General features: G+C 41.2%; 1 protein-coding gene across 2 annotated transcripts; it reads right to left on the bottom strand.

The window, feature by feature from the left end:
* Window positions 1–395: 395 nt before the first annotated feature.
* Window positions 396–27,398, bottom strand: LOC108243445 (semaphorin-4G). Of its 2 annotated transcripts, XM_037973713.1 has the most exons (17): window positions 27,119–27,398; window positions 21,711–22,002; window positions 15,333–15,481; window positions 12,754–12,816; window positions 11,531–11,629; window positions 11,347–11,440; window positions 11,152–11,265; window positions 10,897–11,051; window positions 9,617–9,792; window positions 7,222–7,366; window positions 6,356–6,578; window positions 5,899–6,014; window positions 5,666–5,820; window positions 5,293–5,351; window positions 3,791–4,862; window positions 2,235–3,609; window positions 396–1,266 (listed from the first exon to the last, which is right to left on the bottom strand). In XM_037973713.1, the coding sequence occupies exons 2-15, from the start codon at window positions 21,820–21,822 to the stop codon at window positions 3,880–3,882; spliced, it is 2,643 nt and encodes an 880-aa protein (XP_037829641.1). In that variant the 5' UTR covers window positions 21,823–22,002; window positions 27,119–27,398; the 3' UTR covers window positions 396–1,266; window positions 2,235–3,609; window positions 3,791–3,879. The 2 variants fall into 2 exon arrangements, with proteins under 2 accessions (XP_037829641.1, XP_024865344.1); XM_025009576.2 differs by having other exon boundaries at window positions 2,235–4,862.

The raw sequence follows: 27,398 nt of genomic DNA, 5'->3' as shown, positions 1-27,398 counted from the left end.
TTTGATTGGAAGCAAAAACAAATACTCTTTCACAAAAGCTGCATCGACTGAGGTCACATTTTCCATCTTAACGCCGTCATTGACTCATCCCCAGTAGGTGTGGGTTTTGTCAACACGGCCGCCGTGTTGGCGCTGACCCAGTCCCGGGACGTGGAGCTCACAGCTAAATTTTCCGCACCAGTCTGTGCGACGCTGGAGGTGCCTGCTTCTGTTTCCAAAGCAGGCACCTCTTTATTTTTTGGAGAATCTGATCTGACAACATTTGCATACTGATGCAGCCTGTTCTGCCTTGTCTTCCATATAAAATAGTAAAGTTCTGGTCCAAAGGTTTGACAGGGATAAGGCTTGTTTCACTGGACTGTAAACACACAGCAAAAAACGAAGGAAAAAAAGAGTCAAGTATATATTTTTTAATTTAAATTTGTTAAGACTGAAATGTGAGGGATACCCCCGCCTTCCTATTTATTCCTTGTGTTAGTTTGGGAAATTAATTTTCTGTGCACACACGCATGCAAACTGACATTAAAAAGACTGAGTAGATATTAAAGTGAGAAAAAGGCAGAACAATCCTTTTATAAGATATTAGAAAAATTGTGACATTTCTACATAATTCTGTGTTTTTCTCCTATTAGCTGGATAAAAATATTCATTTCTGTGGTGCTGGTACAGCCTCCGCATGCTTTTATGTGCTTCTATTTATCACATTTTGTGCAACAGGAAATTGGATTTGTGTCACATGTGGCACTTTAACAACACAAACATTAGCTTCAAAACTTACAATGTACAAAATTACAAAATAAATATATGCCTCTTTTTCTGGTTTTGCAACAAAATAAGCTCATGAAGCATACTTAAACATCAACCTTGGCACTTTTCTTTAATATTAAAATGAGCTGGCCTTGTTCTTTCTTTAACAGCAGTGCTCAAACATGATGCATGCAGTGAGAAAAAAAGGTCATTACGTTTTTGGTCTCATAAGTATGCACCGAACAGGGGCGAGGACGCTCTCTGCACACAAAGATGAGCCACCTGGACAAATAAGAATCTCTGTAAGAAGAAGCTGCAGCCGTTTTCAGCTCTGAAGGTTCAGCCTTCACGCAGCCTCGCTTTTGACCTCGCAGTCGTTTTTTTCCAAAGGTGAATTTTGTTCCGCTGCCCATTAAAAGCACACCTCCGCAGCTGATCCCGCCGTCTGACACGTGGCGCAAAAGGATCTTCTCGGGGGTTGACACTGAGGGGTTGGGACTGGTCCCGAACTCGTCATACCTGCAAACGAGAAAGACAGGCGACAGAAAATATTTAGGTGACAGCGATGTCTCACCACAAGATGCCTTTGAAGACAGCCACAGTGCTGCAGTTGCTTTTATGCTGCAAATACTTTTATGTACAGTACAACCTAAAAAGCGTGGGCAAACCCAGCCATTTACATCCCCGCTTCTTCCATCACTGGCATGTTCAGTTCAGTCAAAAGCATTGTAACGCAGAATGGTCTACTGAGATCTAGGACTGCTTTATCTGTGTTTGTAAGGATGTACTTATTCATGCAGCTACATTTTTAAGACAGAATAATGATAAAAAACTCCACACCCTAAGCCCACGGGGACAAGAAAATAATTGGAAACTTGAGAATGGAGCAGAGTGTAAATGTCTGGGGACAGCTTCGGCTCTCCAGTGAGGTCTACATGTCATAAGATGAACGCTTAATTACTGCCACGCTCTGTCAGAAGGAGAAGCAGCAAGAGCCAAATGATCGAGGAAATAAAACTTGGGAGACCGAATGAGATAACGACCATATCTGGGAAACCATAAATCTGCCATACGTGTAAACTGAGCTGCACTAATGAGATTCGTATAAGTCACAAGTTAAAATCCACTTCTAGAAATTTAATCTTGCGCTTATTCTACTCCCCTTCATTATTCTTCGTCTCTCACACATGAATGACTCTGTCAGACTGTAAATATGTCCTTGGTGACAAAGCGTTCGTGTGAATCGGACACCAGCAGATGTTTCCATTTGGGAATCTCTAAACCTTCCCACGAATTATAAACAGCTGTCACATCAACAAGCTGTTAACAAACAAGTGAATATAAATTCAGTCGACTGCAAGATACATTGAGCTCTCAGTGTTTGCTGTGATTATTAGTTCTTAACTCCACGATCCCTGTCTTAAAGGGCCTGTTTGGCTAAGTACCACCATGTAGGAGGTGTGCTGGTGAGAAAGTAAAACTATTACCCTCGGATGCTTTCGGTGCTCCACAGTCTGCCGGTCTGTGCTGCGGTCTCCCGCTGGGCATCACTCAGTCTTGGGTTCAGGCTCAGTTAGGACGCATTCAGTGTTTTTCTGTGTCAACCAGCGTCCTGCAGACACAGTCATGGACTCCACAGCTGCACTGAGAAAAGGACAAAACCTTCTTCTGGCTCACATTTAACAGTAGTGTCCATGAACCTTCCCAGTGCACATTAAAACTGGTGTTTAAAGTGCTTACAAATTAGTGTAATACTGACAGTTATCCTACTGATACATTATCCATCATCACTTGGTGATAAAATCCTTATTTAACATTATTCTTTGAATACTATATGAGTTAAATCCATGTGATATTATATTGTTATCATCTTGTTGAAAACAACAAAAATTGATGTCATGTATTTTTAAATATATTAATCTGTGCATGCAAATATCAAAGCCTTGACATATATAATTTAATCACTCCCTGATAGTTAAATAAAATATGGTAATGACTTTTATGTAGGGGTTTTGATAAAACCATTAATAATTTGACAAAATCTGCTTAGAAAGTATTAATAATAATATTAAATAACAATGAACAGTTCACCCTCTAGTGCTTGTGAGGAGCATCATGTGCCATCATGAGTATGTTTGCTATAGCAGTTCGATAAATGTGCTAAATGTCGCCGTTACTTTAAAAATATGGTTTAGTTTGCAGCTCACTAAAGCCCCCTCCCGTCTAGTGTTTCTCAGAATGCCGGTTGTTCATGTTGTTGCTGTTGTGGTCCTCAGACGCCTCTCCAGTTAAGTGTCTGATCTCAGCAGACTTCGACTGCGCCGTCCTGGATGACAGCCGGTGACAGGTCATGTTCTCTGTGTGATCAGCTGCGTGCTGGTAGGCCTCGCTAAAATCATGGAGGCTGCAGAGCAGGACGAGGAGCGCCACCAGCTTGAAGAGGGAATCTGTCTACAAGAGGATAGACTCTCATGTGAAGCCTAACAACATCAAGGACCACCACAACAGCAATCTGATCAGAAAATCAGCAGGACTACCTGTGGTTAGCAGTGGCTGCAGTTTCAAAATAAAATACCTATATCGGTTAGGAATAAAATCAATCTCCCCTTTCTCACTACTTCCATTTTTATCAATATTTATAAGTGAATGAATGGCATGTTTTAATAATGCATAGACCAACTGTGCACTTGTCAGTGCAAACAGACTGTGGCTAGCTGCCAACAGTATAAATCAACTCTTATATGTATCTGTACTCCAATGTGGTTCCACTCCATGTTAGAGTCTGTTTATCCTGCCTTGCTCCTTATAGATCCGTGATATTATAGCAGCTGATTCTCCGATCAGACTGTCTCTCTCTAGGCAGTGTTGAGGTGAGGTAGATTGCACGTTTTTTTTATGTTTACTGAGATATGTTTACTGTGTTGTGTTGGGAAATAAGTAATTCGCAATGACCAACAGCTCATTGGTTCAGAAAGCAGGAAAGTCTAAATGTGGATCTGTCAAAAAAAAAAAAAAAACTATCCAAAGTAATGTATATGACTCCTTCATTGCTTTAGTCCATAACAGCAATGAGTCATGGTAACAGGCACAGGTTAGGAACACAGTCAGGGTCTAAAGCAGAGCTGCGCCCCTCTACACAGAGCTCTCATCAGGCCTGGGCAGCAGCAGAGTGTGTTTCCTCTTCTCTAAGATCTTGTTGAGCTCGTCAGCAAAGGGGTAGCATAGCGGGGATGTGTTTTCAGAGTCACTCTGCCTCAGCAACACATAGCTGTTCCCGTTCATCCTCCTCAGAACGCTGGGCAACGTCGCCGACAGCCCGTTGGGAAAGTCACACTCTGGAGAGGGAAACTGTGAGGTGGGAGGGAGAGGCGGCGCTGGAGGAGGAGGCTCTTTGTTGGGGGATGTGTGACCCTCACCGGGGACGATATGTAGAAAGCCATCGTCTTGTATATCGGCATTGTGCCGCTTCGAAACTCCATTGCAAAAGCCGTTGCCGTTGCAGTGACTCGAGACGGTCTTTAGCTCCATGTTGGAGGAGTTCCTGTGCTGTTTTCTGCTCCTCTTGCTGCTCGGGTGTGCTGCAGCTGCGGCACGCAGCGAGTACTTCCCTCTCTGGCCAACTCGCAAGCAGAAGCCCACATAAACGAGGACCACGGCGAGCACCACGCACAGGGCACCGAGGACGGTGATGAGGGACAGATAAACAGCCTCCATGTTCTTAGGGGACAGCAGGAGGAGCGGTTTTTGGGGCCCCTCGGATGAGGAGCTCTCAGACGACAGACCCTGAGATGGTGCTGGCAGCGTTGCAAAAAGGCTGTGAGTTGGCTTAACCGGTGGAGAAGGGGGCAGATCAAGGTTGATGGTTACATTGTAGGTCACAACAGCAACCCTGATGTTGTTTTCTACGGCGTGGCAGGTGTACAAGCCGCTCTGGTCCTGCTGGGCCTCGATAATCAGCAGTCCATCCGTCCCAGTTCGGAAGCCTGAGTTGAGATCGTAGCCCTGCACCTCGGTACCGTTCAAAGTCCACAGAGGAGTCGCCAGGTTGGAGCTGAGTTCACACTGCAGCAGGACGTCATCACCCACCCGCACGGAGCGGCTCCGCTGGACAACATCTGAAACATAAGCTAATTACTTAACATCTGCTACATTTATTAGACTTATCGTGGCAAGAGGTTCAATTAGAAATAATTTCACTCCTGCCATCATATTACCTCATTAGGAGAGAGAGAAAGAGAACGGGGAGGAAGAAGACGCTACATTTCATCAGATTGAAACTGATAAGTGGGGAGAAGGCATTTGCCTGACTTGAATATCAAACACATTTCTCTCCAGAGATGGAAAAGACGTTATTGAAGAAGGGAGGAGAGCTTTTTACCAACTCTGTCCATATAATCAACTTTCAAAGAGGCCTTCACGCCATCTGATGACAACTCTGCATCGTCTGAGCCCTAGATTTGCTATTTTTAATCTTCCTTCTACATGTTAAAAGCAAACTTTTTTTTTAAGGAGCAGGATCAAGCATCAGATGAGATTTCTACTTACTGTATTGTGTTTTCTCACAGCCAGTTCTGCCATGCTGGATGTCTTGAATTAAAGCGGATCTGTGAGTAACAGTGAGAGCATTAATGCAAAGAATAAAGAGTATGATTTATTCATATCTGTAGAATCATTCACAGTTGCTTTCTACTGACAAAGCATATCCATCTACATTAATCAGTACGCTTAAAGCTGCATAACATGTTTACTATTACAGCAGTGCTGAGTTTCTGCCAGCAGCGGGATTACGCAACAGTTCTGGGAGCTGACAGAGTGACAGGGCATGGCGGCACTTCAGGTAATGCAGGTCAAACTAATAAAAGTACACTAGCAACACTTCAGTCACCTGATCCTGTCGCACACAGGTTTCCGGACTCACCTGTTTGCCTGCGTCATGACATCCACGCACGCAGCTCCGTTCCAGGCGCAGTGAGGATCCCTGGCGAAGACGCAGTCATAGCAGGAAGCGTACCTGCGACAGTTCGAGAGCGGCAGCTGAACCACACCCGAGGGGCAGCTGGCATACACACTCATCTGGTGGAGAAAGAGGATTTCATTAAAGCGGGGCCACAATGAATGTTTAAACCTGAGTGCGACGGACTGACAGACTACCTGCTTCGTAGACAGCAGCAGATTGTTAACAGGCTGCGGCTCCTTAAACAGCTGGATCTCTTCAATAATGTGCAGTTGCCCTTTAACGTCAACAGCTTTGTGTAACCAGCCTTCATCTGGGCGACAAAATGCAAACATGAGAAAAAAACTGAACTTGAACTTTCCACATACAAAAAATCTGCACTCCAAGCAGTTAAATATGATTAATTTTAATTAAAAATGCAACTAACTCATAACATTTGCTTTTATTTCTTATCCGTATTGCAAAAATATTAAAGATAGTCACTGCAAAATCATGAGGACCAGTTAAAAAAATCCATAAAGGAACAAAATCTGCACGATATTTTTCTCATATCAGTGGTTAATGTGTCCTTAAACTAAAACTTTGGAAGCAAAATTTGTGAACAGCTGCCGACTATCAGATCCAATTTCTTGATTTCTTCTGATTCACACTCACCTGTGCCCATGTATAAAACATGATACATCTGTTCATCTAATCCCTGGACCATGTGCACAGCCATGTGTGTGTAGTCTGTAGTCCTCCTGAACAAAAGGGGGCGTCTGTCTACAGGTTGGACCTGCTTCGACATGAGAGGATGCCGTCGGACAAAATCCAGCACCTCATCAGGCAGGGAGGTGGAGACTTTTATGCCCCTGTCCCTCAGAGAGTCAGTGATACACTGTGATAAAAGAAAGCACACGAGGAGAAAGACGAGCTTTTAATTATTCGTGATAAATGAGTTTGAACAGAGCCCAACATTGGGGAAAAGAGAAGATGTTGCAAGAATTAGTGAGAAAAATTCAGGGATCGTGAGAACCTTTGGTGAAAATGCAACTTTCCACTTTGATTACAGAGCGTCTGTTCGAGCTCTTGAGGCTTGCTTTCTCTATTTGTTCTTTTCAAATGACTTTAGCTAACTCTTCTAAGAGGCTTTCACACTCCCAACCACAAACCCTTCACTATGTCTCTTTATCTTTTAATAGCAAAGTTACATTAAGTCCAGAAAAGTGCTAAAAGTACTCCATAATGAATCATGGCGCTGTTAGTTCCTTTAAGTCTGTAGCTCCAAAGCACCGACTTTTAAATAACTGTCATAAAAACGGCTTTCAGATGTGTTTTCAGCTTTATCCTTGAAGCTGCCACTCAACTTCCTTATTGTTTTCCTCTTTTCTTTTCCTGTTCCACATCCCTTCACTTGTCTTTACTTTGAAACAGTTTCATGCTCTCCTGTGCTACTCTTTGAAAGCAGAAGAAGAGCCTTGTCGTATGTTTAAAGGACTCGGGTGGGGCATCACTGCTTGTGTGACAGTGTGTGTGCTTACTGTTCCAGGCCTTGGATCGGGGATCTTTCCAACATATTCCCTCCAGTTAGAGCCGGAGCCCTGGTTCTCCATGTAGGGTCCTTGAAAGGCCTCTTCGACTTCAGGCAGAGAGAACCGACACACCGCAGACGCCTTCACGTTTTTCCTTTGGATGCCGAGCAACACAGTGAGAAAGACCAGAGCACAAGTTACAAACAATAACACTGGTAAACCTGAGGTTGCCATAACGACAGAAGTAAAGGTACGCCGAAACAGTGGCTCACCTAGACAAAACGGCGGAGAGAGACAAATGGGAGGAAAACACAAGAAAGGGGGAAAGGGGGGGCACTGACAGAGAAAGTATGAAGCTGATTAGATGCCATGCACGTCTGAGAAGAGGGAAGGAAGAAGGAGGAAAACAAAAAAGAGATGGCATAGAGACAGAAGAAGTGTCTCTATTAGCAAAATATCTGATGAACCACTCAACAAATTTAAATGAAACTCTCAGAGAGTAATTGTTGGATGTACATCTACAATTGTTTAACTTCTGGAGTCAGCCTGATTTAAGATGGCCACCACAGCTAAGAGATCTTAGTAAACACATAAATGGTTATAACTCAATCAATTTTCCAATTATTGAGCTAATATTTGATCTAGTAGTAGCTGAGAGTCATCCCCACCTTATATTCCAATCACTAAGTAATCGCACATTATATGTTTTTAAAATGCTGCTATTAACTATTGGACTGAATTGTATCTGTCTGTTAGCAAAATATTTCATAAACCACTGGATTGGCTTGAATGAAATTTTCAGAAAGTAATTGCTGGTTGTAAGTCTGCAATTGATTACCTTTTGGAGTCCACCTATTTCAAAATGGATGACACTGTCAACTGGTCATTGGAAACACAGAAATGGCTATAACTCAGCCAGTTTTTCAGATATTGAGCTAAAATTTGGTGTGATAGTAGCTGAGAGTCATCCTCAACCCATACTTTCTGAGCTAACACATCTTGCAAGGTTTTGCAGAAGATTGCATGTAGCATCGTTTACAAGGTTTGACCAAAACGGCTACAACTCCATCTCTCCTCCTCATAAGATGATCCTATATCAGTGGCATGAAAGGTGGTGGGAAATATGCATTCCCTCAAAGAATGCAAGGCTTTTAATTATAACCTGAGTTTTTCTGTCAGCACAGTCTTTGCTGAAAGATCAACTCCCCATATGTTGTCTATACAGCCTTTTTAACGAATAAACTATATACAGGAAAGCTGCCGAAGCTTGAAATTCAGCTCACCTTTATGTTATTGACAACAGCATCACAGTTTGCTGCCTGTAGACTGTGTGAGAGTTGAAGCGAGTTGAGCACAGCAAACCTTCCCTCCTGCAGCTGCTTTGTTTTAAAGGCATTAAACTGGCAGCACAGTGAGTGGGTTTTATTGGGTACGGGCCACTTGAAACTAAATGTTTGTCCCTGGCATTTACTAACAATTGTTCCTCAAGAGCAAGAACTATGAAAATAATGTTTTTATTTTTTATTACACTTAGGCCTAAATGCCACAAAAGCTTCAGCTTCCTGTCACTGAAGTATTTAAGTGCACAGGCAGTGCGTGATAGAAAACTGTCCAGTCGCAGATCCTTTAGAAAAAGAAGCTGTTGTCCAAATTCTTGCATGTCCCTTCAGATGGTGGAAACAGTGAGCATCCAACGTTGTCAATAACTGCCTGCACTGCATGTAACTCTCCCTTCAAAAAGGACACACTTGCCAAAAGGCTTCTCTACAGCCCTTAGAGGCTGAAACTAAAATCGATGAAGCACATGCCAATATTTGCAAAGTGTTTCAGATATGTAGAGCACCCCTGACAGCTAGAGCTAGCCTTATCTGGTGTGAAGAGAGAGCGGCAGGAGGAGATTTCTTGCAGTGTTAATTATTTAGCGTAATTTAAGCAGCAGCCACAGTAAGCCTCTGCAATGTAACTGTTTGCTGTGCTGATCCTTATTATTGACCTCATTCTTTAATAAAACATGAACAGTATAAACAGTAACAGCAGCTCCTCCTGAGAGGAGATAACTGTTAAATAAGTGCCTCCTCTAACATCAAACCACCTGCTGTTGCGACAGAAATCTCCGATTTCACAGCATTAGCAAGTGAAATTCTGACTGCAGCAGTTTAAACTTTGAATCTGCCTTTCTGTTTAACCTTTTTTTCCCCTAAACTTTAACTTATCAAATTACTTGGAAATGAAGTTCTCTGAGCTTTGTTTCACTTCTTCCTTTCATCCCGTCCCCCTCCTGACTTCTCTGACAGCCTGGAAGTATCGATTGCTGCTTTTCATCTCGGTCTCTCGCTCATCCACGGCAGCAATCTCAACGCCCGCACCCCAAAAGATCTCGAACAGACACAAAACCCCCGCTCACCACTCCAGGCCGAAGATGCCGTAGAAGAGCGTGTCCTGCGGGGTGAGGCCGTGCATAACGAACACGCTGCGCAGCACGTTGAAGTGGAAGTCGTACTCGGGCAGAGAGCAGGTCAGCCTGGACTTCAGGAAGGACGTCCAGCGTTTCTGGAGGGTTAAACGGCCGCCTCTGTCTCCCTGTGGGGAAGAGAAGTGAGAATAAAATCAGATTTATGTGAGATTAAAACGGCCTTGCATTTCTTGAAGGAAAGCATATTGGGATTGGGGAGTTTTAGACTAAAATATACTTAATACATAATATACTTTATACATAAAAGTAAACATTTGCCCAATCGCATTCAGTATTGCATAATGTCAAGCTCAGAGTATGTGTTGGGAGTGACTCTCAGCTACTCCCACATCAAATTTTAGCTCAATATCTGTAAAACTGACTGAGTTTTAGGCATTTTTGTGCTGTGCTGAGGTTGATAAACTGTGCCGACCATCCTGAATTGGATTTACTCCAAGGCTTGATCAGTTGCAGATGTACATCCAAAGACTGCTTCCAGAAAGTTTCATTACAATTTGTGCAGTGATTCATGAGATGTTTTTGGTAGCAGATAGTCCCACACAAACACACACATTATCCGACTTTACTGTTCGGCGGCGGGTGATAATGAAAGAAAAAGGAATAAATGCTTAGGCAAAGGTGACACAGCAGAGCATATGTACCTTCTTACAGACAAAACAGATGAATGGGAATAAGAAGAGAAAACATTATGCGTTAAACAGAACTATAACCTCTTGGATAAATGATTCACCACTGTAGGAGTGAGATGTGACAGCTCATCCATTCATGTCAACAAGAATCATGTTGTTTTTTTTATTTTAAGCTGAATGCAGTGACACATTACAGATGTCACACATGACACCACAGGGCATCTTATTAAAATAAAAAAGGCACATTTCTCTGGTTTCTCAGAGACAGATTGTGAGCCTTTTTCACTTTAAAACGCCGAAGGACATAAACAAGGTTATATCAGCAAACAGCTGGCTCTTGTTAGTCATAATTTCTTCTGGGGGAGGAGGGAATGGTAATCATTTATGTTTCACCTGTAGCCATCCACTCTCTTCACTGTAAGCCCCACTGACTCTGCAATCAATTCAGCAGCTCCTTTGATTACACTGAGGTCGTGCTCCAAATTTATCTCCCCTCCAGACTTTCGATTATTACATTAATTAATTAAAAGCTTCACACGCGCTAACCTGACAGAAGGCATCTCCCGGATAATCTGCACTCACCTTGCACACCCGGGCCACTCGTGCCACCCTTCTGTGGCTGTAGGTCGAACTCTGCTCCTGGTTCTTCTCGGTGAAGAAGTAGTAGATTTTATCATCGTCGCCAGAGCTGCTGCCCAAACTCTCCCTCACCAGAGCCGAACCCACGAAGTCTGCCTCTGCAAAGGCCGAAAAGATGAACTGACTCACACTGCGATTTCTTTTCGAAAAAAAAAAAAAAGTGCTAAACGGGCTCTTATTTTCAGAATATTAGCTCACCGTTCAGCCAGCGTGTGGGAGCGTCCTCCGTCTTCAGAGAGGGAGGCGGGGAGTTACGGCGAATATCTGGGAAGCTCCAGAACTCATACTGGGAAGCTGTATATATCTGCTGGTCTGCAGGGAAAAGGCAAAGCACCGGGCATTCAAATACGAAGGGGAATCTTTTACATAACTGAACTGTTTTAAGTGACTTACCTATAATAAGAGCGGTGTAACCCGTTGTTGGCCCATAAGGACATTTGTCTCTGCCTTCTTCAGGCTGAGATGACATAACAAACTCCTTCTCATCCTGTGCAGAAAAAAAATACAAACAAATGCGCCATCTAAGCGTGCTTACGCTTCTCTGCTATTTAGAACGAAAATGCATTTGTGGACGTACTATATATGCACAGAGGGGTTTGAAGGCATGAGTCCCACACATGTAGAGATGAGTGGAGTTAAATCTTTGGAGGAGGCGAATGTGATTAAAACACTCCGTCTGAAACGAGAAGAGGAAAATGTGCTTAAATAAATTAGCAAATAAATAATAACACATACATAATCCAAGACATTAAAATTCATTTTATCCTTGCCAGGACCTGAAATTAGACAAATATATTCTCAGGTAGTCAGCACACATTACACCGTGTAAACCTTTATTCAACCAAAACTTGTAAAACAGTATGTAAAAGCCAAGGCACACCCAGCAGCTTCAAGAACCACCTTTAACAGCAAACAACAGATGTAACCAGGTTCTATAAAACTTTATAACTCTCAGTCTGGTGCTGGAGGAGTTTTAGTCCACTCTTTTAAAAAAAAGTTCAGTTTAATAAGATTTGCAGGCATTCATTCATGCACAACTCGCTTTAGTTTACATCAGCTGGGTTGAAAATCTAGACTGATTGGAAAGCTGAACCTTCTTTGACCGACGTTTAATGACTGCAAGATGTCTTTATCATGTGGCCGCAAAATAAGCCCAAACCATCAGCCCTCCGCCACCGTGCCTGGTAGTTGCTGAAAGGTATTTGTGCTGATGTGTTGTGTTTGGCTGTCATGATGCATTCTGGCCAAACATTCCTACTTTTGTCACATCCCTCAAAAATATATTATTCCATAACATGTGTGGTGATTTATCTTTAAAAATCTTTTTTTTTAATACTTTGGAAATAGTTTTATAAGTTTTCTTTTATTTCTGAACAGCGGCAGAAACATATTTTATCATTTTCATTGCGTGAGCTCACAATTTACCACAACAAACCAACAAATGATAAAAACTTCAGCTTTGCACCTGCAGATAATCAGTTTCTAAAGTTCATTTATTTAACAGCACCTGGCTGCTACTTACCCTCTTAATTTCTCTAGAAGCACTGAGAGTGTTTGCATAATTATTTACACACTGATTTTGATTTTGGCTTTGGAATGGTTAAGTACTGATGTTTATCTGACTTTGTTTTTTACTTTTTTTATTTTTACCTCAGTTTCAGACTTGGCAAAGACCAGATTTATAAAAAATAAATAAATCTTTAAAAATGAAACTTAACTTTTACCACGACTGTAAAAGAGAGTCAAACATTAACCAAAGAAAAGAAGGAGCTGAGAGTAAAAGAAGGAAGAAATGCCCACCTTATTGTCTTTTCCCTTGAGCACACATTCTCGTTTTTGCTCGGAGGAGGCCTCCCACTCGATCTATAAAAGACCAAGTAGCATACAGTAAGAAAGCGTTGGATTCGTTCAAATCACTGACTTGTGAAATATCTCTGAGTTTATCAAGACTGAATTTATGGCGTAGTTGAACAGAGAAGAGGGTGCTCTTCTTTTCCAACACTTACAAAGAAATGACTCAGCAAAGCTTAAAGCAAACTTTTGAGTTTTCTCTTCAAAGTATGACTGGTCTGCTAGTTTTTATGTCTATCTGAAAGATGCACGATACATTCATCCTTTCCTGTAAGTGCCTTGTGCCTCACTCCACTGCATCCAGAGTAAGAAAGAGGAACACCTCAATTCATAATGTAAAAAAATGCACAGAGAGGTACTAACTCAGTTACATAACAACGGCTTAATATTCTCAAGTCATAGATAGAATCAAACAGGCATGCCCTGATCCCTTTTTGTATTTAAATCCTAAGATCTAATCAAGTCCTGGTCATTTCTTTCCTTATCTGTGTCAGCATTACTGAGCAGATCTTGTTGTTTTCTATCAGCTGGATCATAATATACTTGTTCTATTTCCATCCAGCAGACAGCTGCAGCCCGGCAGCCACCGACTATGTCAGCAGTTCAAACATTTCTGAGCCTTTAATTAGAAGCCTGAAGTTCAAACAGTTGGATAAATATGAGTTTACTCAACTACCTTGGACTGCAGTTCTGTCAGATTAACTTTAGAAGAAGAGATCTGTTTCAGTAAAACTATTCAAACTACAGCACAGATAAGGACTGGGTCTTCATGGCTCTGGATTGACCCCATTACTGTGGATGAGAACCTGGGTTTTAAAAGAGCCACAAATTCTCTCAGGCACTTAGAGCCCGAACAACATTTAATCTACTCCTCACAACTTATCAGGACCACAAGATCACAGAGTTGTTGGGTGTTTTTTTCTGATTTGAGCATGAATGGGTTTACTACAGGCATTTAGAGTTCTGATGTTTGCTCAGTGTCACAGGCAGCACACGGACTGAATCCTCGTTTCCCTAAATGTCCTGCATGCCCAACTGTTTCACTGATGTCATACAGATGTAAATCAGGCACTCGTGGAGATGCAGAACAAACAGGAAACAAACAAGCAGCATATCCTCTTTGTTCTGTGGGATTTCCAAGTGATATTTCAAAAAAGGAACTATAATGTGAGGGTTCTCATGATAGATAATAACACACTGACATTGATTTTAACAGACTTATAGCCTGTTTGCTGGAGGAAAGTATTGCACTGAGACACTGTGTCAGCAGATGCTCAGTCCTAAATGACATGGATCAGCATTAGAAGCAAATGAACTCATCCCAATCAACAGCAGGGTATCACGACAATCACAGCTGTAAAACAGGTAAGATGAAAAGCTTGGCATCTCACTGGGCTGCAGATGCTGGAGAGTAACTGGCGACTCAAAAGTGCAAAAAAATAGGCAAATTCTGAGTGTGACCTTGCGGCTGCGTTTTGAAAATCGCAGCCTATTTTTGTGTGCACAACTTGGAAAACTGTGTTCTGAGCCATGGAAAATATTTCATTGCCCACTTCCACCCACCTCGTAAGCTACCAGGCTCGGCCCGCTTCGTACCCACCTTGGCAGCCGCCCCCGCGTTTATAATTTAATCTACTGGAGCACGCTTTTGAAATGAAAATAGGCAGATCTGGACCAGTTTTTAATAATAATTATTTATCAAGAGTGTGGTCTTTAGACCTGGGCAGTCAGGGCTGTCTTGGATGTTTCCTGTCATGGGAGAATTGTTGTGGAGTGTCAAAACACAGCTCTAGCTCTGCAGAATTCCCAAAAATTTAATTAGGAAGGGTTTGAGATGCCATACTCTGTGACTAGTTTGAAAGAAAATCTTTGCGCAAAGGTTTTTAAATATTTTCAATATTTCCTAGCCACTCATGCGAGGAAACTGAGAATGTTTCGAGATACTGATGCTGTTCACCAACTAGTCACCAACAATCGCAGCCCAGTGAGATACTACCTTAAGGGACAGATGTCACCGAATGATCAGGATCTAAACTATATTAAATTAAAATAATATTTGCTGAACATTGTCCAGCTGAGGATGTGCTTCGAGGAGAAAGGAAAAAAATATCTAACTTAAATATGAGCATAAAGGTTTGACATTTGACTTAAGCTTTTGGAACAGTTTTATAGGATAAATTTAAATGATACATACTGAAAAAACTAGGGCTGAGGTTCATGTTATGCAACTTACTGTATATTTTGTCTGCATATGTGAATGCCTTTATATGACACCTGTATCCATCTGAAGTTACAATAAACAGCAGCTGGATTGTCTTTCTTTAACACTCTGATTTATGCAGCAAATACGCCACATAACTGTGAATTACTGAGTAGAAATACAACAACTACAAGCATACACAAGTAACAGACGACGGATGACAGCAGATCCCTGCGCTGTAGGATGCAAATGAAGCTGTGGCAGAGTTAAAGATACATGGCAGCCGAGGCACACAACACGCGCCAACACAAAAACAAAACAAACTCACAGTCAGAGCCGAGCTGGCTGAGATGTCAGAGGCGCTGAGAGCGAATACAGCCCCCCGGGCCCCAACGTAGAGACGCTCACTGTCAGCCTCCAGCAGCAGAGTGCTGTAGTTGACTGCAGACGACTGAAAGCGCCTGCAGCCCTGGAGACCTGAGGAGAGGAAAGAAAAGGAGAGGGGAGGTTGTTAATTAACGAGAGGTGTTGTTTTTTTATTTGCTGTAATCCCCTTGACGCTGCTTCTGCAAGAATTATTCATGTAAATCAGCTCCTAATGTCCTTCAAAGAACTACATCACAAACATCTTTATGCCACTCGTGCTCAGGCCAAATCAGTGGGAATATATCCAGGATAATTTATCCTTTAAAAGAGCAGTTTTTTGAATTTTAGACATGAAACAAAAAAAAGTCCATACCAGCCAGTCACACAGAGAGAGAGAGAGAGAGAAAGAAAAAACTTTAAATTTCTTCTTTTTTTCCCTCTCGTTATTTTAACAGCACATCCCCTGTGTGACATTGGACAATAACAAGAAATAAAAAAACACATTATGGCTACCTGAGCAAATCTCAACACAAACACTTTCTACTGTGACTATTGATTATATTTAGTCTGTCTCTGTGGGAACTAATATAGGTTTAAAAATAACAACACAGGAGGAAAAAAGCCTTTTCTGTTAATACTTTTCAAGTTACAAACAATAAAGTACATAATAAATAAATATATGCAACATACAGTATTCTTTTAATGTGAAACACAAATATCCACACACTGATGGTATTTTTGCACAGTAACACACTTCACTACCTTGCTAAAAGAATCCCAGCACAGGATCAGCTTATTAAACTTGAGAGTGAGAGCTTTTATGACCAGAGCCGACAGGGTAAGAATAAAAGGTAAAACAGAATTTCATCTCCGATGATGGATTTCTCGCTCCATGATTTCTGAACGTTGATACAAAGCAGACAGTGGGACTCATTCTTTGATTCTGAAGCACTCCTTATACAATCTGAGGCTCGGCTTTAGTCTGCTAGAGAAAATTTCCTCAAATACAACTCATTGTGCTGAAGTGGCACAGAAAACCTCTGCAGTTCCTTGTGTTTAGCCAGAAAAGAGAAACACGTTACAAAATTCAATAAAACAGGGCTTTATTAAGAATAAAACTAGCCTTAATGCATATCGCCTGCCACCTTCCATGCCAAGGTTTTAAACAAACACCTTGCTTGATCTTGTAGTGCTTGGAGTATGTGTAGGGGATGACTCTCAGCTACTACCACGTCAGATTCTAGCTCAAGATCTGTAAAACTGACTGAGTTATAGCCACGGATGTGTTTGTGATGATAAGCTGCAGCGGCCATCCTGAATCAAGCTGACTGTAAAAGTTGTTCGGTTGTAGAGCTGTCAGTCATTAAAATATGCTGTTGGTTCATGAGATATTTTACTAACAGACAAACACACACACACACACACTCACACACAAACAGCTACATCACTGCCTGTCTTTGTTGGCAGCAGGCAATAAAAATATTTTGGTAATGCACATTTTGCTTGAAGAATTGTTACTTTAGTTTGGTAGTTGCTCTAATATTAATATATTTATTTGATAAATGTTTTTTCTTCCTCCTCCAGCTAGAAAAATCAGATTATCTTTTGATGAGCCAAAGTTCTGGCCTAATTATAAAAAAAGTTGGAGACTAATTTCCTTTTTGCAACACAAATGCACAAACAACAGGGATGAGTGCAATAAAAAAGCTAAAAATCAGTCTACGAATTCATTCATAAGCACACCTGACAGCTGTTCAAAGTAAATTTAAGACTGGCCACATTTCAGTATCTCTACCTTGGCTAACTCGTCTTCACTCTCCTCCTCCTCGCTACATCTTCCTCTGTCAAGCTAAGCACCTGCATATCCTCCCTCGCAGCTCGTTTAGCTCTTCTCCTTTTTTCTCCTGCCTGACTGGCAGCTCCATCTTCTGCATCCTTCTCTAAATATGCCAAGCATCTCCTTCTGCGATGTCCAAACTAACTCAATCTGTCTCGTCTTGTTATTCCGTCCCCATAATCCTGATAGATTCCCTCCCCATCCTGTCCTCCTTTGTTACTCGGAACACAAAGATCAGCATCTTCACTGCTTTTATTTGTCTTTTGCGATCGGACCATAAACTTCATCTCCACGGTGGGCAGTAAAAGAGACGTAGTTATCTCAGAAACCTTTGTTGAAGAACAGGGAGGCCATAAAACTCAGCAGAATCACTTTTTTTCTGAGGATTTTTGTGGTTTGACAGTCTTTGTTGTGTTCGTATGCCACCTCTCCAGTTTTTCAGCAATACCGGGATATATTTGTTTGACAGGTCAAGACACTAATGAGGTTAAGTCACACACACACACACACACACACACAAACACACACTAACATTTCAAAGTTGCTTGCAGCAGACAGTTGTGTGAGCTCTAAACATTTAATCTATTAGGAGCCCACTTAGGTCGGGCAAACATGACACCAGAGTCAATACACACAGGCAGGGAATAACTGGGCCTTTTTACAGCCACACCAGTACGTGCACGAGCCTGCAGTGATGCACAGCTGAGTTAAAGTCGAATGAAAATACCTGCGGTGAATGATGCTTAGCAGGTTTTACCCAAAGCTGCGGTGTAATTTTGACAGCAATTAAGTCGTATAAACGTAAAAGTGAGCCACTTTTCATGCCTGTCAGGGAGCACTGTATGCCAAAAGGAAAATGTGTCATACTTTCACCCTCTGTAGCCAATCCACTTCCCGCTGAATATTGCACGGCTATCAAGTGAGCTGTCATTAAGATTCCTATCAGCTGCCACGAAACACAATGCTCTCTTTTCTGTCGAGCGGCAGGAGCGGTGCTCACTTCCCAACCCGGGCTGCTCCTGGGTCTCCAGGTGTCTGCATTTGTTCTTTATTCTCGACAGAAAGAGAAGGAGTTCCAGCTCTGTGGGGTGGGAACAACAAGAACTTCTTCTACGTTGCATGAGGGGGTCTCGTTATGGGAGAAGACCATGCATTTAAAACAAAACAAAAGCCTACATTTCCTCTGAGCATCCCAAACATTTAGATATACAATGCTTTATATATTTATATGTGTGTGTGTGTGTGTGTGTGTGTGTGTGAGGCCCTGACAGCTGGAGCCACGTAACTCAAAACAACTGAACAGAGAGAGTGATGCAACAAAAGGAGAATTTTTTGAGCTGCATTTCAAGGAAAGTCCCAAAGCACGTTTTAGCTTACAAAAATATGCAAAAAAAAAAAAGTCAGGTAAGAATTGGAGAGAAACAGTTCAGTGAGAAGAGTTCAAATGATATTATTTACTGAGCAAACACTCGCCGGGACCTCAGCTGATCAGCGCGGTACACAGTGTTCAGGGTCACACACACACACACACACACTCCTAACACCCCTGAAGGCACTGGACTGGGACGTGATAGCGTGACATTCAAACACACTCGCACAAATGTCAGGCATGTTTACGGTTCAGATTTTTTGACGTGTAAATGAAGTTTAGATCTGCTGGATGTCGATGAGGCTCAAATTCTCACAAAACCTGACAGGTTGAAATTAGAGGAGCAAACCATTTCACATTTTGTTCCATTTAACCAGCTTGTCTGGTTGGCCAGGGTTCAGCTTTAAAGCTGCTCTAAAAATGGACACTTAATTCCTTTAAATTAATAATCTTACCAACACGTTTACTCTTTTTCTCATTGTTCAAAGAAAACAAAAAGGCCGAACTTGCGGCGTGTGCACGCATGTGTAATTTGTCTACCCACTCAGCTTTGGAAGATTTGTTTTAAGGTTGAAGGGGAAGAAAAGTAGATTAAAGGGATTAGAGGTAAGTTTGCATATCAAAATCTTCTTGCCAGGAAGAAGGAAGCAAACGACAAAACGATCAGAAGTGACAGAAAGATAACAGAGCAAAGAGAGGGCAGTGCAACCAAGAAAAGTACTAATGAGGAACACTACAGTAGAAGAGTTTAATGCTAAGTTGGAGAGACAGGAAAGGTGGAGGAGGAAGGAGAGGATGGAGCAGCAGGAGGACCTGCATGTCAAGAGTGAACTAACAGGAGGTTTGGAGAAACTGAGATACATCAGGAGGAGTCATAGGGAAATGTCCTCTGTTTGGCCTTTCCCTTGGCTTTCAGTGCTGATATATAGAACCTCGGTGGGATTTCTGACTGGGATGTCTTTTAACCCCGCACATTAAAAATGTTTCCAGTACCGCTTTCCTCCACCTGCGTAATATCACTAAAATCAGAAACATCTTGTTCCAAAACGATGCAGACAAACTGGTCCACGCATTTATCACTTCCAGTCTGGACTTCTTGTGATTCTTTATTATCTGGATGTCCAAAAAAAAAAAAAGTCTCTAAAAAGTCTTCAGTTGATCCAAAATGTTGCTGCCAGAGTTCTGATGAGAGTTAGAAGAGGAGAGCTTATTAAGTTTGACATAATCTGCTGACTTCCTAAGGTGGATAACTTTTACTAATTGGCATTTTTTAATGTACTGCATGTGACTGTATTGTGTTATAATAAGAAATAAATTGACTGTAATTGAATCTGAATCTGAATCTGTTTTGGACATGCTTTTTATCTTTTGTAAAGTGCCCTGAGATGACTTTTGTCGTGAATTGATGCTGCATAAATAACCTGAAATGAACTGATTTTTGTTTTTTTTAAAAAAAACGAACAGGCCCATTGTTCTGCGAACACACCTCGCCGGAGTAAATCTGAAGGTAAACAGAGGGAAATCGCTTTCATGTGCCCATGAATCTACACATAAAACAGTTCTGCTTAAAGTACTCACAAAAAACAACACTGTATACCCCTATCTTGCGCCTCAGTACAACAGTTGTCATGGTTACAGAGCTTCTCAACTACCTACAGTGGCATCAGACTCCCTGGCTGCTCTGCAGGGATCCAAGTGAAAGCAATTCACACATCTGCCTCTGTCTCTGCAGCACCTCAGGCTGTACACCATCACTCACAAGACAGGTAAATAATATTCACAACTAAAAAAAAAAAAAGGAATTCTGCACAGTCAGTGGAGGAGATAACAGAGTGTGTGTTCAAGTGAGTGTACACACTAATAAGACTTCGAGGAGAGAAAGGACAGAGGGGGAAACTGAACTACAGAGGCGTGAAAATCTTTGAGCTCACAAGGTCAAAATATCTGCAGCTGCGAACTGTTAAACGAGCAAAATATTAACTAATCTCCAAACGGCATGACGTTTTTTGTTTTTTAATTTTAGGCCACACAGAGTACCAGAAACCAGCATGAAGCAAATGTTAAAGAGACTTTACCACACAAATAAGCTTCGATTAGCTTTTCAGGAATTTACCAATTCAGGCAAAATGATGCAAATTTTAAAGTTTTACAAACATTCTGACCGGGGTTGCAAAGGGGTGGAAAGCTTCCTGTGAATTTCCGGAAACTTTCCGTGGAAACTAATTGGAATTTGAGGGTAATTTAAAAAACACTGTATCATATTTAAACCAAAACATGTTATTTTGTTTTGCCGTAGGCAGATGATGAGTGTGATGCAAAGTTTATGAACATTACAAACCTAATGAGCTAATTTAAGACGTCACTCCTGCCACACAACATTTGAACATTTCTGCAGGTCTCTTCTTCTGTTGTAATCTTGTTTTAAGCCATGTACACAACTCTGAAGAAAAATATTCTCGTTGTTTATTTCTCCTTGTATTCACAAAAATCAAAACAGAAATCAGTAAACAGCACATTGCCAAAACAATTAATAAATCACTAAAATGTCTCAATTTATGTGCAGAAAATGCCAAATTTCATTCATATAAGTGAACAAAACTATTCAGATAATTTCATTATTATTATGTCATTATAGCTCCATAAAAACAAAACAAGTTTCAGTAAACTTCATTTCACAACAAATCTATTTATAACTACGAGGAAAACCTTTTATTTGTTTCTAATTCCATCTGTCCCTGCAGGTCCAGGAGTCATAGTTGATCATTTTTATGGTGTCATATCCACTCATTGCTTGGTAAAGCAATAAAATCTGGTTCTTTTAGTCCGGATTATGCTCAAATATATTTTCTCCACCTATATTTAAAACCCCTGTTAAAGGCTACCCTTCAGTGTTTTAAATTCCAGGTTTAGTCCCATTAATTCCCATGAAAATATTCCCACTTCCTGTAATTTTGCAGCCCTAGTCATCAGTCATCTGCAGGTGCTTCATTACTAAATCAGACCTTTTAGAAACTCAGTGACACAAACGTTACCACCGGTTCAAACCTCAGACGGGGCTCTTTCTGTGTGAGTTTGCACAATGTTAGGCTCAGGAGCAAGAGAGTCAGTGGAACATGATGCAGGACTGTCCTTACCGCTGCTCAACACGGTGACGCGTGGAGTCACATCCAGGTCCAGGGGCGTCCTGAACGGGAAGCCCACCACCGCTGCACACAAGCAGCTCAGCGACACGAGCAGAGACGCCATGGATGGAGCTCTCTCACTCTCCACCGGGCGCCTTCTCAGGAAAAAAAAAAAAAAAAGCCTCTCCTACCAGGGGGGTTGTGTACACAAACACATCCACAGGTAAATATTCACCAGAAACACCTCTTCAAACAGAGAAACACCTCGACGTGAGGACCGACAGCAGGGAGGAGGGAAAGCAACCTGAAAGAAAAAAATAAAACACACAGTGTTAAAAGTGTGACCACAGAAGAAAGGAGCTGAAAACGATGATAAGCTGGTACCCGAAGTTCAAACCCAATAAACCAGCCGACGTGGAGGATTTTTTTACAGAACGTAAACAACAAACAAAGTGCGTTTGATTAATAAAACATCATGTCAGGCTTCTTGTCTTTGAGAGAGGAGTGGGTGAGCAGCAGCTGCCAAGTCTGAACACAAGTCTGAAAATCTCATTAACGAGAGGACTGTCAGACGCACCGGTATCACAAAAAGAAAAGCTGAGGATTAAACAGCAGCGTGGATCGATAAACCAGTTCAAACAGAACACACACCTGAAAGAAGGAAGGATGGAGAGATATGATCATCTTCACCCTGTGTGTCTGTGGTGGTGTGTGTGTGTGTGTGTTGTGACGTGAATGCCAATGTTGCTCCTGCAGAGTAAGACCCTCTTCTACAGGAGTAAAAGGAAGTGTGTGTGTGTGTGTTCTCAGTGTTGACTGAGAACACACACACACTCTGTGAAGTATCACCAACCTCGTTCAGTCTGATTCTCTCTTTTGTTGACTGTCTTTCTCCATCTCTCTCCCTCTGTCACACACCAGCTCTGAATGTAAACAATCACAGCCCTTTTAACTCGTCCCATCAAACAAAGCGAACTCGATCCTTTCGCACGGAAAACGCATGCACGCACGGGAGGAATCTTTTCTTGCTTCCACCCGAGAATGCAACAAAACTCAGACTGAAAGATGAAGCCATTAGCACTAGAGGCAGTAACGGCGCCCTCATCCAGAGTCTCAGTGGTCCCTCAAGGCTGACACCATGACAACGGCTGGCTTTAACGCTGCATAATGCTGCAGACAAACATGCAGGTAAGGACAAGGGCGACTCGGTGACTGGGATGCTGACATTATTACAACTTTGTGTTAGATTTCATCTTCCAGCATAAATTCTGTCACACCCACAGGGCTGAAGAGGACTTTGTGAAGAAAAAAAGTCACATAATCACAGTTTCTATATGCATGGAAGTACACAAACAAAGCTTTGCTACATTTGGGTCTTCAAATTCTATGAACTGCTTGATACAGGTCACTTTTAAAAAGATCATTTTAGCACAAAATATTCAGGATCCACCTGTTACTGGGGCTGACACACAGAGGTTTGATTTTTTTCTTTAAACTGATTAATTTTTTCTACACATTTCTGTAGCTGTGGTTGCCAGAAAACCCATTCAGATCCTCGCTTGATGCTTCAAGAGCTTAAATTCAACAAAATGAAGGCTTTTACGCAGGTTTTTCTGAACGCTCGGCAGAAACTTGCTGATGGGAAAAAAGTTAAGGACGCCGACTTTACTTTAAAAAACACATTTTGCAAAATGTGTGGGTACGGTTTCTGGCAAACCAAGAGAAAAAGGGGTAAAATCTACCAAGGATTTAACATCTGAGAGGAAAAAATACGTAAAAGAACTGTTTCTGTCAGCACGATACCAACCAGAGGATTACCAGCCGGCTTTATAAGAACATTACTTCCTACACATCGTGTCAAAGGCAAAATAAATAAACAAAACAAATATGGCTTCCTTGTATTATCAGCTTAGCAAGGGGTGATCATGAAAGAACTGAAGGAATAAAGGGTTAAACCCAGCTTTCATGTATCACACACAAACATTTATCATTTTTTACCACTTGCTTGAATTGTCTGATGAATTTATTTATCACAGTTTAGAAAATCTGTTTATATGAAGCCATCTGCCAAAATCTTTGTACTTATATTAGATTTAAAAAATCAGAGAAACCTATAATAACTTGTGTTTGTACTCCATTTTTGAGTCAGTTTCTTTCTTTCTACCCTGCTTGTTTATTTATTTTCTTTCCTGTTATTATTTTTTTAAACAGACTATGAGTAGTAGGTTTATTGGCAAAAGCAAAGAGCAATAAATAAATAAAAACATGAAATGATTAGTTATTCAGATTATTTGCACTGAAAATACTCATCCCTGGCAACTGATTTTTAGGTCTGAGGTGTCAGACTCTTCAATTTTAAGCTGAAAAAGATGATTATGAAACACTCTTTCTTGTAGCTAATTGTTTTACTTGGAATAAAGATTTTTAAATCGATGGAGAGGTAGATTTCTCATCTCTGCAAAGAGACGTTTCTTTACTGCTGAAGTGCAATCAAACTGGTGTTGATGACTTTGAAATCTAGAGAATTGTAGTTTGTTTTTTTGTCATTTGGAGATTAATAACTTAGAGCCTCAAAGCCAGACAGCTTAAGAAAGACAGTTTTTTTGATTTGCAGAAATTGGGAAATGTTGCTTTGCAGAACACTGATTTTACAGCAATTAAACGGAAAGGGAACGATGGGGAAAGCAGCAAACTGGAGGTTAAAAGGCTTAAATAGAGTCAGAAAGTTGTAAGAATAGTCACATTTCTATTATTTTGTTCTATCAAATAATTAGTTTTGACCCAGTCTGAGCTCCTTGGACCTCCTGATTCTAGAAAACTGGAATTAATAATTGGCCACTAAGCAAAAAGTCAAAATCTGAGAAAAAAACAAAACAAAAACGTAGCGAGCCAGATGTTGAAACTCAACTGAAGCTCAGGAGAAATCCCTCCACTCACAAACTGACCTTTCTATTCCGACTTCCTCCTGATCTCACCGCCATGACATTCACTCACAGAAATGGGTTTTTATCAAACAATTAGAGCGTGTTTATGAACCTGGCTGAATGGAGGAGGTTGGAGCAAAGTGGTGACAGCTCCATTAACAGACCACACTTATCCGAAAGGACTAAAAAAAAAAAAAAAAAAAATCCTCTTTGGCTGGGAAAGAAAAGACGAATGGAAGAAAAGGTTACAGTGAAACCCATTCAGCTGCGCTTCGATTCAAGGGTAGGCTGCTTTAAAATGTTTCTCTTACAGACAGAAAAAAAAGGGGGGGAGATTTTTTTTTTTTTTTGTTCACAGAAAGAGACGCTGTTGTGAAGGAGACACTGGGCTCTTTAAATCCACCCCGACACTAAAGTTACTCTGACAATAAAACACAAACTGTGTGTGGTCAGGGTTTGTTGGGAATGGGATGCTTAGTATTTTTGTTTTTTGTTGACAGCAGCTCAAACTCTCTCTATACATAATCGAAGGCCCTAGTTTATAATTTTTTTTCACAATCCAGAGATCATCCCTTACAAATGAGACTTTTCTTAAATAGTTTAGAGAGAAAAAAACATTCAATTTTGATTGATTTTCAGTCTCAGTGAAGACCAGAAAGCTCAGATCTCCAGAGTGTTTGTCCTTCAGAGCTTCGATTTGATGACGCCGGTCGCTGCTTGATGCAGGATCTGAGTTCAGGGACTCTTCTGTCAGATTACTGGAGCTGAATGCTTTCGGTGGGTTCAGCGCCTGATTCTTCTGAAGCGAGAATGAATTCAGAACGAGGTTTATTTTGCTCCTGAAAGAAAAGGCAAAAGCTTCCCTGCAGCCTGTAGAACTGATGGATGCTTTCCAAACGCCTTATTTGAATTTATTACCGATGCAAGCCCACGTTACTGGAGAGCGCTTTAATTCGTTAAAGCCTACGTTGATAATAATTGGGATTGTTCAGTTTGATCAGATTTCTTACAGTTTAAAGTCAGCACTAATAGTGTTACTATCTGACTGGGTCACTCTGAGCCATGATAGTTTATAAAACGTTCCTGCTGCTTTGTCGGAGCCTGTTGCAGAGATGTTGTTTTTATGTCCTTCTAACAGACAACCTGTTGTTTTTCAGAAAGTCAGGTTGGGGTGAACCTTGAAGTTGATGTGCACAAAATCTGTGTTGGAATTATATTAATGTTGACAGGACCCAAAAGCCTCCTTGATCCTGCTCTGATCGCAGCACTTGTTGCCTCTAAAATGTGGATATTTTGCTGATTATTAATGGCTTCACAAATGTCAAAGCTCTGGACGCTGATTTATCACCCAACACCATAAAAACTAAAATTCTCAGCAAAGGAGTTCTCCGGACTGTTATGTTTTTGGTATTTAAATCGTACTGCTCTTGATAAAAACCTCAATTTTATTTTTAAATAAATTCAGCCAAAATGTTTACTCATGCAGTGTGTCACAGGAAACTGGACACCTTCCCATTTTAACAATGAAAATCTCAAGCACCTTTTGTTATTCGGAAATGTGCAACTAAAACCTGTTGTTAGTTCACCAGGTGGGTGTTTCTTGCTTCGTTCAATGCCTCTGTTTCAACTTTTTAGTAAAATAATAAAACTAATTGCAGGCATCCGTCTTTTTAGAAACTTTTTTAATGATTTCTCAGTCACTGTGTTTTGCACAGTAATAAATAAATGTGTGCAAACACTGTGAAACAAGAGAGACTAAGAATAATGCTTAATACTTCTTATTATTTTGAGCTGCCTGCTTTATTATGTTTATTGTCTTGGTCCTTCAGTGAGAAGCTGTTGCAGAATATTGCCTCAGAAGAGCCTAAAACAGCCTAAGAGTCTAAATGAGTCTTCATGAAGAAGGAGCCATAAATGACAAACATCTGGATAAGGAAGGAGTTAAAAAAAAACAAGCTTCCTTGTAGGATCCAGGCACAATTCGGCATTTTGCAGGGGAATAATTGGAGTCAAACGATTTGTCAAGTGTTACCAAGCAAATTATTCAGGTGAAGAATCTATTGACGAGCAGATAAGTGGGTTTAATGGGTTTACATGGGGCTCAATGATTAGTTGCACATCTGCTCAGGGGCTATCTGGAGCTCTTTAGGGTCAGTCTGAAACTTGTTTACAGAGAGACCTGCTGTCACGGATAACAGGTTATAAATAACATCTGTATGGATGTGAAGGACTGAAAGTCAGAGCAGACAGGATGGTTTATACCGCAGTCATGCAGTAAAGACCAGAGAGGCTCAGTTTCATAGTTTATATGACTGTCTGAATAAGACAGGTAAAAATCTCACACTTTCATAATGACCCCTGAAGACAACAGTAAGAATTAGATCTGTTTACAGGCGTTTTATTTTATTTTTATTATCCCATATCTCGAGGATTGCGCTAAATGATCACAGGGACATGACAAAGTAAGACAGGCGCGTCATATTCAGCGGATCTTACCTGGATCCGAGGAGAAATCCACCGAGGAGCTGGATTTACACGTTTCCTGCAGCCTGAGATAATCCAAGTGGACTTTAAACGCGTGTGTTCACTCTCTCAAACAGGGACTGAAGCAGCTCATTCGCCGTCAGGTGGTCCGCCCTCACTTCTTTTTTTTTTTTTTTTACGCATCTACCTCCACAAAACCCTCTCCGTGTCCCTTTATTTCCCCACTTTACTGACAAGAAACCTCATAGGTGGCTATTCTGCTTCAGTTCGATGTATCAGGAGGTCTGGTAGC

The sequence above is a fragment of the Kryptolebias marmoratus genome, linkage group LG22 (genome assembly GCF_001649575.2).
Source record: "Kryptolebias marmoratus isolate JLee-2015 linkage group LG22, ASM164957v2, whole genome shotgun sequence".
Taxonomy (NCBI): Eukaryota; Metazoa; Chordata; class Actinopteri; order Cyprinodontiformes; family Rivulidae; genus Kryptolebias; species Kryptolebias marmoratus.
The sequence above is the reverse complement of the archived record's forward strand: the minus strand, read 5'-3'. Positions and strand labels throughout refer to the sequence as shown.